This window comes from Bacillus rossius, chromosome 3 (genome assembly GCF_032445375.1).
Source record: "Bacillus rossius redtenbacheri isolate Brsri chromosome 3, Brsri_v3, whole genome shotgun sequence".
Lineage (NCBI taxonomy): Eukaryota > Metazoa > Arthropoda > Insecta > Phasmatodea > Bacillidae > Bacillus > Bacillus rossius.
Window position 1 is genome coordinate 42444054 of NC_086332.1, and position 16515 is coordinate 42460568.

The window sequence follows — 16515 nt, forward strand, 5'->3', positions numbered from 1 at the left end:
ATCCTGACAGTTTATAGTGTCGCCATATTTGTTTCAACTTTCAATACCCTTTTTGTATATTACAATTTAAATTGCAGAAAAAAATCATGTTTCATAGCCACACAAATAGTGAGTGTGTGTCATTTCTCTATGTCCACGAGGTCTCGCCGCGTCAATTTTCTCCTTGGAGCGAACCCGTCCGCTTAGTTAAATAAACAGCTTTTATCGTTGAATGATTTCATGATTTATTTAATGAAAATATGCTCTCATAAGAAAATTAGTTAGATAGACATTCAATAGGTGTCTTTCTCTCACTCACTCACTCTCTCTCTCTCTCTCTCTCTCTCTCTCTCTCTCTCTCTCTCTCTCTCTCTCTGAAATGTATGTAGCTTGCTCGCGGGTCAGTAATGCAGACAATCTTTACATTCTAGCTCGAGACGGAAAAAACAGTAAATGTGGTTTGCAAAGACATTTTATGAAGTATCTTCCCGTCATTACATTTGAAAGTAGAAACATATTTACTCAAAATTTAGGTAGTAACATATTTTTATTGCAAAGACTGAAATAGAGGTGAGAAAAATTATCATTTGTGAACATAAGAAAACTACTACAACTGTATCAACTGTTATGTTATAATGTTTAAATTTCTAAATGGTGCAAGATAATACAAAATTCCATGCGGAAAAGTCGTGGGCAGCAGATACGTATAGTTATAGGTGTGGGGCTATGCATGCTGATTTTTCATATACTGCATGGATGCGAACATGTAAGAATAATCTATCTATCTTACTATAATAAAACAGTACTTTTTCTGTCTGTCTGTTTGTACGCGATTTTGATGAAATTTTGTGTGTGAGTTCACGGGGATTCAAGGATGGTTTAGATTCACAATTGGATATTTTATCTCGATTCTGAGTTAAGAAAAACTAAAAATACACGCTTTAAAAGCAAAAAAAACTAAGCATTGTTGATAATTAGCCTCCATGGCAACGGGCTTTTGCATTGTTGTTGCCTTCTGCGTAACCATGGGAAAGGTTTTTGGTAACGGCAGTGGCGTGCCCAAGAGGAGGGGTATGTATAATGAGAAGATACAAAATGTCCAGCGAAGAAATACTTACCGCCATATCCATATCTCACAAAAAGTACATTTGGGCAGGACAATGTCTGTCGGGTCCGCTAGAAAGATATATAGAGAGATAGAGATATAAATAGAAAGATAGAGAGAGTTATAGAGATATACATAGAGAGATAGAGATATAAATAGAAAGATAGAGAGAGTTATAGAGATATACATAGAGAGATAGAGAATTAGAGATATACGTTTAAAAAATTACAAAAAAAAATTTATTGAGGCATTGCAACGCATGCCGGGCATTATCTAGTAATATATATTATTTTAATACTTGAAAATACACTGAAAAAGTTTATAAATACAATTTATGTAATTAATATTTTCAAAAATAAATGTTTTTAGTGATATCGACAAGTATTCAACATCAATCACTAAATTTCTGGACGCGACTCATACGTAGTTCCGTACCCACCACTAGAATTCGCTACCGAAGCAGCTACGTCGACTATCGAATCATTCGATTTGCAGATCGAAAGGTTAAACTAAATAATGAAACATCTCAGATAAAAACGAAAAAGACTTGAAAAAATACTAAACTCCGACTTGAACCTTAATTTTTACTAGGGATTTAATTAAAATACTGCCCACCTTGTTGAAATTCATTAAAAAAAAAGTTAATATATGTAGTTTCCGCACACATTAGATGACTATTTTATTAAGTATTAAAGGATAAATATACTTTTGTAAAGTTTTATTTTTTATTATCTATGAGAATTCATGGAACTTCATTTCCTAACAAACGAAATTTATTTAATATTATTTTCAGTAAATAATAGAGGATTTAGGTTTAGTAAGTATGTATCAATCCAATGAACTGAGCTATGTATTTAAATATATTATAATAACAGATAAACAAATAAAATGTATTCGTAAGTATTTCCTTAAAGCACAATTTGAATAATCCTTAATTTGTAATTTTTAAAAAATATATAAAGAAATTTTCCACTGATGAGTTTTGAACCACGTTTATTATTCGTGCACAATAATTACTTCGCTACGAAGCCTAACAGAAGATTATAAGGAGATTTAAGGAGAATGTGTATTACTAGAAGGTTGTAAGGTGCCTAAGGTGCTCGTTAATTTGTATAAAAGTGACTATATACGATTTTACTCATACACGTGGGTCCACCGTCTTTCTGTGAAAATTTCGTTGCATGGTGCGGGCGCATCGTAAAAATTTACCTACTCATTATTTTTCCATAACGCGCTTAAAGAAGTACGCCTTCAAAAAAATTAGAGTTCTTAAAAAAAATGTTCGTACACAAAATTGCACTAAATAAAACTACACAAGATTGACTTTACAAGCAATAAAACAACCTTCTTTTTTTTTTGTGAATTTTTACTTTATTTACATAAATTTAAGCTAAGCTGATGTTGCCTTATGACTGCTTGATCATCATTTAGCCTATGAGAGTTATTCACTTACGTCACATTCCACAAAGCTGCCGACATGTAGTACACCAAAGCAGTGCCCGCACGTGTTCTTCAGTGGACTCAGCACACGTCCTCCTCGCACCACTCGTCGCGGACCAGCAGCGCGCACTTCTCGGCGATCATGACCACCGTGGCGAGGGCGCCCGCGCCGACGGGGCTCGGCACGACGGAGGCGTCGGCCACGCGCAGCCCCTTGACGCCGCGCACCCTCAGGCGCGGGTCCACCACGGCGCCGCGGTCCGAGGCGGGCCCCATGCGGCAGCCGCCCACGGCGCCCCACCGGCCGCCCTGGGCCACCGCGCGCACCGCGCAGCGCCACCACGGCTCCGAGTCGCGCGGCCAGTCGCGGCAGCGCCCCACGTGGAGCGGCAGCGGGGCGAGGCCCGCGGCCGCCAGCTCGCGCGACCCGGCCAGGCGCAGCGCGAACCGCGCGCCCTCCACGGCCGCCGCCACGTCGCGCGCGTGGCCCAGGTAGCTCGCGCGGATGGCGGGCGGCGCCAGCGGGTCCGCCGACTGCAGCGACACCTCGGCCTTGCTGCGCGGCCGCAGCACCACCGGCGACACCACCAGCCGGTCATAGTAGCAGGGGATGTGGGCCGCCGAGTTGTTGCCCGCGGGGCAGTTCGGGTCGTCTGTGCTCACAGTCACCGCGTCCTTCGCCGCCAGCTCCGTGGACAGCGACAACATGATGTCCGGCACGTCGTCGGTGGCCTTCGCGAGGCTGGACCTGACGAACGCCACCAGCTGCGACGGGCCGGGCGTCGTGAGGGGCCCCGTGCCTTTCACGTACTTGATCAGGTCGAGGAAGTAACCCTGCAGCTGATCGGGCACCTGTGCTGCCGGTCTCGTTAAGTTCAGTTTGATCAAAGGAATTTCTGGCGCGTCGTACACACTCTGGCCTACCTTCAGATCCTGTAACAACGGGATGCCGAACTTGCTGAGTGTTTCGTTCGGCCCTACACCGGACAACATCAGCAGCTGTGCCGAACCGACGACGCCAGCTGTCAATATGACCTCTTTGTTCGCGTAAGCTCTTACGGGCCTGCCAATGTTCACACCAGAAATGTACTCCACGCCAATGGCCTGCCGTGCTTCTGTGTTGAAGAGTACTTTCGTAACTCTCGAGCGTAATTTGACGGTCAGATTTGGTCTGTCCTTCTGCAGGAAAGCGCGACAGACGCTCGTCCGACGGCCGTTCCTCTGGGTGCCGTGCACTCGCATCATGCCCTCCTGCGTTTCGCCGTTGACATCCACGTACTGCAGCCCCGCGGCAGTGAAGGCCGCCTCGAGCGTCTTGACGTTGGCGTCCTCGTAAGGGAACTTCTGCACCGGCAGAGGACCGTCGGTGCCGTGGAAGCCGGACACCTGCGCCAAGTAGTCCGACACGCTCTCCGACTTCTTGAAGAGGTCGAGGACGTCACCGTAGCCCCAGCCGACGTTCCCCGCGTTGCGCCAGTCGTCGTAGTCCCTGCTGTTGCCGCGCAGGTAGAGCATGCGGCCGATGGCGCTGGTGCCGCCCAGCAGGCGGCCGGCGGGCCAGACTTGCTCGCGCGCCGGCGCCTCGGTGGCGGCGCGGTGGCTCCAGTCCAGCTCGGAGCCCAGCAGCGCCGGGTGGAAGGCGGGCACGGCCGCGACCTCCGGCTCCTCTCCGCCGGCCTCCAGCAGCAGCACGGTCCAGCGGGGCTGCTCGGCCAGCCGGCGCGCCAGCGCGCAGCCCGCGGTGCCGCCGCCCACCACCACGAAGTCGTGGCGCGAGTCGCCGGCGTCCGGCGCGGCGGGGCGGGCCCTGCGCGCGCGGGCCACCACGTACCTGGCCAGCGTGTAGTACAGCAGCGGCACCGTCACGTTGCAGACCGGCGCCGGGTCCTGGTCGCGCGTCAGCGCCGCCAGGAGCGCTTCCATCGCGCGCTGCGGCACCACACCCGGCATGCTCCTTATCGCCACATTGCTTTATAACATCAGATGATCATTAATAAGTACGAATTAGAATCTCTGTCCTTACAAAAACAATAAATTTCATTAAAAAAAGAAAGTTATTTCTCAATAAAAACACCACTCATTAGCCAATGTTTTGACAGTCTAATTAATATGATACAACAATTAGCCGAACGAAAAAAAAAAAAAAAAAGGCTTCGCACACTTACAATGTACCTATATATGCTGCCGGTTAGCTTGGCAGCAACTCAGCGAAAGTTGCAGTCTTATCTACGTAAATCAGAATGAGATGTTGGCGCGTGATAGCAACATTTTTGGTACTTCCAACAGCCTAACGTGATGCACGTCTACAGGCCGCCAGGCTAATGACGATGCTTTTTTAGGTGCGTGGCGGAATAATTCTGAAAGTAGATCTTAAGTATCTATTGTATCTATTGTATGCATTGTTTCGACGATTTAAAATGAATGAATAATAGGTATGTCAATAGTTGATGATTTATTAATGTTTTCATGGATTAAATTAGTGCTCATTTTAATGGCTTTCAGAATCTTAAAGGCCAATTCAGATTTCATTCCTGGCATAAATTAGGAACACGATATAATTTGTACAAATTTTGAGTAACAGTTTTAACGTAGCCTTAGACGTAAAAACTCTAATTTTAGGATATCGTAAATAAATAAAATAAAATTGCTTTACTGACAATAAAATATTTTAGTTTTAAAGGTTTTGAGAAAACAAAATTTTTATTCGTTTATGAATAATATTGCAGAAAAAAAACAGTTTTACAACAAAATGACACACGAACGGTTAATTCAAAACTATAGCTTTACTATATATATATATATATATATATATATATATATATATATCTGTATGTTCGTAGTTCACGCTAGCGTTGAAATATTTATTGACATAATCATTCACAAATCGTTAACTATATTTAAATTGTGGATTCATGTAATATCATTAGCAAAAACACGACATTGCTAAAGTTGCCTTAAGTGTGACCCAGTGGCTTTCAGTAATACCTACACCAAAAATTTAAATCTGAATTAACGACGACGTGTTACTACAGCTAGTAACTTAATGGTTTAGTAGTTTAACTGAATAGTTTGCAAATAATTTAAAATAATCACTATTCAATATTATTAAAAATACATGTAATTGCTATCTCTAAAATAATTTTCAAACTAATTTATTATTCATTGATGTCACCTTAAAGCTCACAGAATTTTGTTTTCTGAGAGAAACCTACCCCAACGACAGCTTTTGTTCGTAGATGAAACGCATCCTGTAACATTAATAACGAAATTAATTTTACAAACAAACTCACGTTACTTCATGATACTTGTGTAGATTACATTTATATAATGCGCAATTACATGATACATATACCTACACGTAGTTTCTACTGGGATGGATTATTTTGATCAATTTTGTGATGTTCCAAAAGGAAGTTCGTTACTTTTCTTTATCAAACTGTTAAAAATGTTAAGGAGCCCACAACCTGAGCCCATTCACGGTGTGCAGAGCTTCAGAAAAAAAAAAACGCGATTTTAAAACACCCTAAGTTATCCTAGTGAACAAGGGCGCCCATATGATAATTTGTAGGGGGGGGCCAGACTTAGGGGTATGAAGTATTTTTAATATTTTGGAAGACAACTGCGGCTTGTTACTAGCCATAAAATAGTTCCAGTTCTGACCCTATTAAAATTTTTTGTCCTGTTACTAAAATACTAGACTACAGTACTCATTCGCCATAAAAAATCTATATTGGCTACTTTATTAATTAATTATTAACTATTTTATTGAAACAAATGAATTTTTAGCAACAAAAATGCAGGAATACAGTCCTTATACTTTTGCAGCGTCTCGGGTACACGGATATCAAGAATACAGTCCTTCAACTAATTGCTCTCTTTACCCATAAATAAATGTCGCGTACAAATTAAATTAAAATAATTATAAAGTTTAAAAAGTGTTGGTCAAAAGATTCAACTTTGGGAGAGAAGCGATTTAAATATGTTATCACAGTCAGAAAACAGTTGTTTTTAAATGTAACACCTGAACTACGCTTATAATTATAGTCAAAAATTGTTTCACAATTAAATGTATATTACTATGTTTAGATATGAATCATAATTGCTTATCATTTAGAATTAGCACAGATGGATTCAGTAGTCGAGGACTATAAGTTTATTTAGTGATAGAAAAGCGCAGAAAAAATTAGTTTATTATTTAACTAGACAATTTAACCAAACAGTATTTAGAGGTTAAGGAATTAAGTGACACCAAAACCAATGAAAATAATCGAAAATTTCTAAATGCTGACATAACTCATATATCAGCTTTCCACAGAAGAGTTTAGTTCGGCGCAATTAATCCACACAAAACAACTGGACACTATGTCGACGCATATTTTAAGAATATAAGAAGATCCACGTCGCAGTATAATTTTTTTTTCGTGTCGTGTGGTGCGGGCCCCCATTTGTGGTGCGGGCCCATAGGCTACAGCCTAGATAGCCTGCGCGTAAATACGGCCCTGATAAACCCTTAAATAACATGTTCAGTACTTAACTTCAGAATTAAGAGTACATTAGAACCTCGATTTTACGGAGCCCGGACTCAACGAAGCCGCGATTTTACGAATACATTTTTCAGGAACCATCTAAAATTCGGAAAATTTGACACCAAAATATATTTAATAAAAAATTTAAAAAACTATGAAAACATATAAAAATATTAATTTTAATGCACAGCGTATTCATATTTTTAAGCTAATACTACATCCATTTACCGTTAGTGAATATTGTATACGTTATTGCGTCATCAAACTCAAAATCGAAAAGAAAAAAATGGACTAGGTACACTATTTGTCGCAAAGTTCGAAATTTCTTCGATTGAAAAATTATGTCAAGGCTGTAAAAATATTAATTTTACTGCAAATGAACTATACTCAACATTCCTTACCCATTCCAACATTTCCAGCTCGTGAGCATAGCAACTGAGCTTGAAACCTTGTGAAGCGTGAGAGAAAGAAACGATATTGAGTACCTAGCTACTTCCTCTCCTTTCCGCTAATATCCAGCAACCCATGCCATTAGGCATTATCTTGACATGTGTCGCATTCATTACCTTCGCTGCATCGGTTTCCCAGTAAAAAACGCTCAAAAATGGTATAAGTGACGCAGCAAGTAGACGTGACGAGCGGGTTTTTAACTAAGCTTTTTTTAACTTACTATACAAACAAATAATTCCCTATGGCTATCACAAATTCAAGGGCTTCTCGCACTAAAATGTACTGTGTTTTTAATGGATGTCTGTCGTTACAGAGCAGCGTTTTTCTTCACCAAATAAGCCTATGATTAGAGACCGTAAATATTCGTGGATTCCTTTCGAGACAGGCTGGAATCCAAACTCGTTTAGCTTAATGCTGCGTCAGTGATTGGACCGCAATTTACCTGAAGGACTCTGAGCCAATGGCAAACACTCAACAAAAGAAGTATCGAATCATAATAATCGCAATAAACAGGTGTCCCGAGTCGGTAGCCAATAGCCAGGTGATATTTGCCCGAGTACATAGAGAATCGTGGAGTATATCCTAGTGGTCATTGAAACCGCGAATTTTTCCAATCCCTACCTATGATCACTTTTATGAAACAATACAGGTGTACACTGAACTGTGTGCTTGTTCTCCTCGATTATGTTACTAAAAGTGCGTTCATTAATATTTTTCAAGCCGATCTGTTAAAGATTAACTGATAAATATGATAAGGTGAAGTCCATAAAAATGCAAGGCAGGGAATTCTTCCAGCCATGGGCGTAGATCCCGGGGGGGCCAGGGGGGCCCGGGCCCCCCCTGGAATTAATGGGCCCCTCCTTGGGGGGGCCCACTTCGTGATTTTAAAGTTAATGGTGTACACAACATATATATATTATTTATATATATATATTTATATATATTTTTATATATATTTATATATATTTATATATATTATTATTATTTACAACGACGACAGACACTTTGACATGCTTTGCATTCCTACCTTCGAGTTCCGTAGTTATTTTCCCCTACCCCTTCTGCGAAAGCCATGGTATGGAGTTTTCCAGTGAGAACTTTGAAACCCTTAATTCCCAGAAAACGTTCATTCCAAAGGAAGAAGCTAGGGTAGGGTTCCGTTAGCTTTTCCTCCCTATTGTTACCCACACTACCTTGTCATCTGAAACGACAGTATTATAGGTTTCAGGTAGTCTGTTTTTAAAGTGGTTTTGCTCTCGTGTGCCCCAGTCTTCTGCTTTCTTGGCAAACATCAACATGGATAAGTTCGTGACGCGGAAGAAATGGAAAACATAATCTGATTCTCACCTGATAAGCTTGATTGTTTTATAAGTAGTGACTATTATTTAGGTAATATATATTTTATTTAAGTGATTATGTAACGTTATTTTTTCCAGTAAATAAACAACTTAATACTTTAACAGTAATTATAGCAGAATTTAGTTTATTTACGAACTGAAACTTATATACCATTTTCTGGAATTTTTTAGCTCATCTCCATTCTGTAAGGCTAGCTGCTCTGTACGTTACATGTGAATATACATGGAATAATTTTTTTCCTCGTCAATATGGAATTTAAAATCACTCCCCTTTTATTATCAAACGATAATTTTCACAATTCATGGCCGATAATCACTTTATAACATTTGTTATTTGATAACTGCAACACTGCACGAGTAAACAGAAGTAAGAGTGAGAAAGAAGTATTTAAACGTTACACATCCGTATTTAAGTTAATAAGGAAGCAAACGCGTCTCTTTAATAACTAATCAAGAGGCATATTTTAACTAAATAATTCACTGCCAAAATACTGATTATACTAAATATAAGCCGAGAAATGTATGTGGTTCAATTAGCTGTAGGATAAATTTCATAGTTCTATCTCCGAGATTTTTCATTTGTGTCATTAAATTTTTTTTTTCTTTTTTACCTGGTTGATGCCTTTACTAAATAAAATAGTCTTTAAGAGTTTTAATATGATTCGATCGTTCATTTGATGTTGATCCGTTTATTAGCTGTGGCGCTTTGGGTTTTTAGGGCGCAGTGTTATAGCGGCAACAGAAATACATCATTTGTGAAATTTTATTCTGTTTTCACGTTTGTTGTATGGGAGCCCCCCTTAAATATTTGTTTTATTTTAATTTAATCATTTATTTTTAAATTGAAATTAGAATAAACACTTTTGGAAAATGGTAATGTATGGGTGGGGTGTTATCTATTTGCATTATATTCACGTATATTATTTTTATAGATTTTTTCATGGATATTTTATGTATTTAGGTTAGCAAATTATTCAAACATGTTTGAGAGATCACTTCTATAGTCATTAATTGATAATTACTAAAACATATGTTGCTCTGCTTTATTGTTAATATCACTTACGTAAAAATAAAGTGTATAACATACGAGCTTAATATCCAGAGAAGACTTGTTTCGGTTGACCTCTAGCGCAAAATTCTTAAATTAAATTCACGGGCCCCCCCTGGAAATCCTACAGATTTGCGCCCATGCTTCCAGCTCATCAACCCTACCCTGGATAGTCTCGTCTGTGTTCAGTCGTCTCTGGCAAGGAGTGGACAAGTTTGCAAACTCAAATATAAATTTATTTTAGTAGCACGCGTCTTACGAAAAGGAAATATATCCAAGAAAGGCATGTCGGACAACCTACTGTCACCACACAAAAGTTAACATGATGCAATGCGTGGTGCAACTGTGTTTAGTCGCTGTGATGTCACTTTTATATCACTCGTGCAATGAGGCAAGTTGTGGAATGCTAAAAAAATAAGGGGAACGCAGGGGAGGGTAGAGGGAAGACGGCAGTCATTGTTTTTACTATTTTATATTATATATATATTCCGTTCAATAAATTATAACATGTATCTTCACGGGGTGGGGTGTTTAAAATTTTATGAAGATAACGATTTTACGAATGCAATCCAAGCGACCGTGAGCGTACGTAAAATCGAGATTCCAGTGTAAATTGCTTCCGAGTCTACTGAAGGTAGCGGAATCCTTATCCCTTTAAACACTTTTGAAGGGGAAAAAGTGGTTTTCCTCTAAATTCAAAATTCCAACATAAATTTTACGTTGTAGACTTTTCTGAACAATAATTCTTATTTGAGTAACTTTAAAGGTGTTAGCTTACCTTAAAATTTGTGAATATTCTGAGCGGATGTGACGAATGAGGAAAACTAAGAAACACTACATAATAACAATGGTTTTTATCTTTACACTTTTCACTGATTTATTTACACTTAAGTTATCTTTACTGACTGAATACACTAAACTAAATCTAGACCAGATGCATAAAACTGTAGACCTAAAGACTATTGAAAAATCTGTTTTGAGATGTTATTTGTGAACATACACATTATTATGACGAAAAAGTAGCAAAACATTTCGCCGTCTACAAGTACATGTCAACTGTCGCGTCGTCTAACTCTGACTTGTCTAAATCTGTTGCGTTGTGTTATCGAGTGAGCTTGGGCAGGATTACGAAGGGGAATGACTCGCCACGGGCGTTGCGCTTGAACAGCGTTTTCTCCCTGTTCACAACACCTTATATCGCAGCAGCAGAAACTAATGCTTCAACTAACATAAAAAATGAAGTAGACATGTAAAAAACGATATACAATAATATCTTCGTGTTGAACCACTTCTACATAATACCGAATTTAAATAATTTTCTTTAAAGTAAAACACCTGACTACACTATATTTTTTTTCCTTCCCTGAAAGCTAGGGGGGGGCCACGGCCCCCCCCCCTGCCCCCGGGTATGGGCGCCCTTGCTAGTGAAGTCTGTTTACGAAAACCATTTAAGAATACACTGAGGGTGGATTTCCGTATTTCGTTTTGAAATTGTATTTATAGAAGAGTGAAAATGGCTTGAACGCGTGTTTTTAGGTAATTTCTAGGTTTGAAACATCTGGTACATTTTTTTTTTAAGCACTCACGGGACTTGGATTGCAACTTTCTCTTCATTTCTCGGCCATTTAATGTTGTGGCTACATATCAAACCTCATAGTTACCCTATGCACGACGAGAAGACAGTTTAGAGCCTTGCTCTCAGAGGCGACGCCGCGCTAGAAGCACCAGCGAGCGTCGCACTTATCATCCTGTCTCACTAACACACGCGCACACACCTGACTACAGCGCACAGCTGCCTTGTCTGGGAACCGCTTACCGTGTGCGTAGCTCTGGCCTGCAGTGCGCGCTGGGTCGGCGGCGGGCGAGGAACCGGCTCCCTATCGAACTGGGTCGTGCGATACACCACCAGTTCCCGGGGGAGGCGACCACACGCGCCCCGACAACCGGTCCGAGCTGTCCCGAGCTGTCCCGAGCTGTCCCGAGCCGGCTACCGTCTTCCGCGCACGACTCCCGACACTTTCTTCGTGCGCAACACCTCAGCTCCCGGTGTACGGCATCTGGCGGGGAGAAACTTGGTGAGTGCGAGGAAGTCAAGTGCTGCAATCTGTGGCGGATCGCGCGAAGCGAAGTTCAGAAAGACAAAGGAAAACTTTATAGTATCAACTGTTTATAAGGATTTTTTCAACAAGATTGGGCAGTATTACAATCAAATTCATTGACGTGAATCAGGTTCGAAGCCGGGGTTTTGTAATTTTTATTAAAGTTTTTTTTTTTTTTCACTTTCATCGGAGCCGTTTTATCGCCTAGTTTAAAATTTCGCTTTGCAAATAGTCGACGTAGCTGCTCCGGCAGCGTGTTGTAGCGACGGTTGCGGAAACTACGTGCGATTTCGCTTCCTGGAAATGTAGTTTTAAAACACGGTCTGCGTGTATTTATCACTCTCGGCGTTATTTTAAAGAATCCTGAGCTAACTGTCATGTCCGAGTTTCGTATTATAGGTGCATTTGCTAAGTGCCAACACGTGAAGCTGCTCGTTACCGAGTAGGCCTACTGAAAGGATAGCTCACTTTTCTTAAGTATACTTCTCTAGGCGCATTATGTAAAAATGATAATAATTGAATTTTCGCGAGGCGCGCGCTCGCACCATGCAACGACATTTTCACAGGATAAAAAAAGTGACATACAAATAAAAAATTATATATGTGCTTAAAATCTTATACTTTGGCGATTGCTATTGAATACGGGTCCATATTAATGATATAAATTGTGTTTATAAACTTTTTCAAGTGTATTTATAAAAGTGATGTTAAATTTCTGTATGTATAATTTATTTGAATTCTAAATTATTATTTATTGTATTATTTTATTAATAATTACAATAAATATAATAACAATCAGCCAATTAATTTTCATTATTAATTAATATTTATCTAGAGTATTTTACTAAATTAAGTAATTAATTGTATACACATGTTTATATTAATATTGAATACTGAGTAATTATTTAAATTCTCTGATTAGATTGAATTTATACACTACCAACCGTCACTCCAGTCCTTTTAATGATTACATTAATTATTTGCATGCAAAATTAAAGTTAGTTTTTTTACCACGCCAAGTATGTATAACTTTTAACGCGCGTACATAAGTACACCACCCAAATTTTGGATATCCGGGAGTTTTCCTATGAATTAAAAAAAAAAAACCTTTGCCTGTGCTATCCTGGTTACTCATTTCACGTGCCATTGAATTATCATTACAGAAAAAATTACAGTAAATAAATACAAGTGTTTTAAATAACATGGTAACGTTAAATAATGAAAACACAGAGTTTTCAGTATCCACCACTGATGTTGGGGTTACCGCTCAAGATGTCTCAGCACTAGAAGCACCTGTTAAGTATTAAATTATGATTCCACCTAACCCCTTCGTGAGTAAATACCTGTCATCATAAAGTTCGTTAGAGACAAGTGCGGAATGATACGGTAACATTGCGCGAATACAGAACGGTCATGGTGGTAAACATCCGCTACACTTCCAACTTGCGAAATATCCCGGGTTTGAACTCGCCGGATATCGAACCCGAACCGCCGCGCCGGTGAGAAGCGACTAGTCTGACCGTAGCCTTCTGTCTTTCCTAGACACCTGGAAGATGATGAGTTCGGGTGGGGTCAAAACAGCGGAGGAATGATCGTGGTGGGCAGGAAATAAATTATGGTTTAACGTCTCGCCGACATCAGAGTCATTAGAGACGGTGAGTGATGAGATTGGAACCAAGCAACGACGGAATGAATCGGCAAGGAGAAAGGGAGTGCTCCGAGAAAACCTACCGACTCACGGCCACGCCCAGCATAAGAGGGATATCGGAATATTCCAACTGACCACACGTTTCCCACTTAACCAGCATACCGTCAGGGATTAGAGTGCGGACTGCATAGTATTTGGAGATATTTTTATTTTTGAGGTCACTAAAGATCTTAACGCACAACTACACGTGCCTGGAAGATTAGGGAAAAGTCCTCCATTTGCCTAGAGAAATTTCGGGAGAAAAAGAAAAATTGTTCAATAGAGGCCACAGTTTATTTTTCTTCTGAGAGAACCCTAACTCAACGATATATTTTATTCGGAGATGAAATATATCCCGTCACATGCAGGATTAAATTAATTTTCCAAACAAAGAATTAATTAACAAATTTGGATTCGAACCTGGGTCCTCGTGGCCAGGGTCTTGCCACTTCGCTCCAATAACTTTAAATTGAACATTGATTTTTGAAAATACCTTTATTAGGTTAAAAGTTATTATCAACTAAATTCATGACTTGATGTAAGCTTTTGGACATACGCCATTGCTATGTACATAGCAATGGCGTATGTCCAAAAGCTTACATCAAGTCATGCACTCCCATTGCGCAAATCTTTCAAAGATAATAACTAAATTCATTATAAAAATAATTACGTTTACTTTAAGCTACGTACTGAAGAGTGGTAATCACTTTCTTATACTGCCGGTGTCGAGGATACATTTTTCCGACAGTCTGTTGTTTTTCTGGAGCGGCTAATGGCAAATCCTGCGGGAGCCCGACCACGTCCGCCGCTAATGACGTTGTAATATAGGAAATTGAAAATGTTGCTGTAAGTAACGTGCAATAAATTACCAGGCCTAAGACGTGAATCACACGACCATGTAATTTCACGTTGATGATTATTACCAAACACGGACCACGAGCCCGCCCGCTTCGTCCAGTTCTGTAGCGGGATCGGGCTGGAGGACAAACGACCCCGCCACCGCCCCTTTGCGACCGGCTACCCGAGATAGGATTATAAAAAATAAGCTGATTACAGATTTTCAACACTTTCATAATAACTTACCGGAACTGTTTCGTGTTAAAACTGTTGGGGGCAGTCAATAACCACACAATCACGCCACGTCTTCGCAAATAAATTACATGAATACATTAACGAGGGATGATGGATGTCGTAGTGCTTACCATTCAAGGAAGGCTGTGGAGGAGGCGGCAGAAGAGGCATCTCCGGGCACTACAGCAGACACAGTGTGAGCTCCTACACAAGGTACCAAGCCATCTGAGAGTGACTGCAGACTGCTCACCGACACAAGATGTCAGATTCAGCGCACCGGTAAACAAGATACCGGCGCTTTTCTTCTTTCTTGCCTTGTCACCCGAGTGTGGCCAGGCACCTGCCCCGCCATTGTTTCTAGGCGGTGCACGTCTTTCGTCTCAGTATTATTGGGTTTGTTAAGTTGGCCACCTGGCTGGAACGCCAAACTTAGTTCGAAGCTTCAGGTGCTAACGCTTGCTTTTTGTTTTCTTTTTTTCGTCAGTACTTTTATTCAAGGGCTGTTTCTAAACTTTCAACCCGATTATCTCCCTAGCATTTATTGTAATGTCACAAATATTTTCAACGGATATTCATTTAGTGTAATATCGTTGGTGTAAAATGCGCGCAAGTCTTCCTAATTATCAACATTTGCGCAAACTGGATTTTAACATCCATTAGCTATTTTAGAAATAGCCTTTACATAAATACAATGACGAAAAAAAAATATCTACATGGCTTTTAAGACCGAGCCTTAACGAAAATCATACTTGAATAACAAAGACTCAATTGTATGAAATGGGTCGGACGTTATTGCTACAGTTCATGTTTATATCCAAAATGGTTTACCAACTATGGCTTTCAATTTCTCTTCGCTAAATTACAGTTGATTTGGTCTGTGCTTGTTCCTCCTTCAGTACCCAATTACAGTGAAGAAAAAGGGTCATGTAAATCCAACCAAGCTTCTAACTTGTTGATATTGTCATTATCTCTCTTAATGCGACTTTCTCGCAGATCTAAGTGTTATTCTGAGGGGGGGAAATGGGTGCTAGAACTCTCTTCAAAAGCCTCATTTCTTACTGAAACTGCCGTTTTAGTAATAATGTAAGCATTAAAAATATGCTCGGTGAAACCTCTTCTTACTATTCCTCCCACCACTTTTAAGTCATGATTCGCGGTTTGCTCTATGACCATATCAGTCCACTTACCTGAACAAACTTTGTTTGTGCATCTTACACATAAAGTTTTTCGAGAATTGTTCATACTCTAATGGGTACATTTCAATAGAGAGTTCGGACATCAACTGCATAAATAGCTTGCCTTCGAATAACGTAAATTACCAATGGAAATTAAGTAAAGCATCATCATTTTGGCAGTTAACAAATGGAACTCACAGTTGCCTGTTCTTTCAACTTTAATGTATTTCTTTAGTAATTTTATCATCTTGAAATACTGTACCCACAGTTTCACAGTTGATCCTTTCAGTTCAGTGGTTTCAAGTTGTAATCTGAATTTAGCTTCAAGGCTTCTCATATGTGGAGGTTCTCTCACTGTGTATCTGTCAGGAGGATAGTTTTTCATATCTTCAAGGAACTTGATCATGATTGCTCATGATTCTCCAGAAATATTAACATTATTGAATATCAACTTACCTAGAGCAATAGACATACTGATACTGAGTAGACATATTTACCAAGAATGTGCTTTAGGTACTGAGTTTTCAGCATAGATTAGTAATAATAACTCCTGAAAGCCACTGTCAGCCATAAAGTA

General features: G+C 40.0%; 1 protein-coding gene across 1 annotated transcript; it reads right to left on the bottom strand.

Moving 5' to 3' along the window:
* Positions 1 to 2492: 2492 nt before the first annotated feature.
* Positions 2493 to 12083, bottom strand: LOC134531280 (glucose dehydrogenase [FAD, quinone]-like). Its single transcript, XM_063366972.1, has 2 exons — positions 11723 to 12083; positions 2493 to 4453 (listed from the first exon to the last, which is right to left on the bottom strand). Exon 2 carries the CDS (start codon positions 4445 to 4447, stop codon positions 2606 to 2608), a length of 1842 nt encoding a protein of 613 aa, XP_063223042.1. The 5' UTR covers positions 4448 to 4453; positions 11723 to 12083; the 3' UTR covers positions 2493 to 2605.
* Positions 12084 to 16515: the final 4432 nt, after the last annotated feature.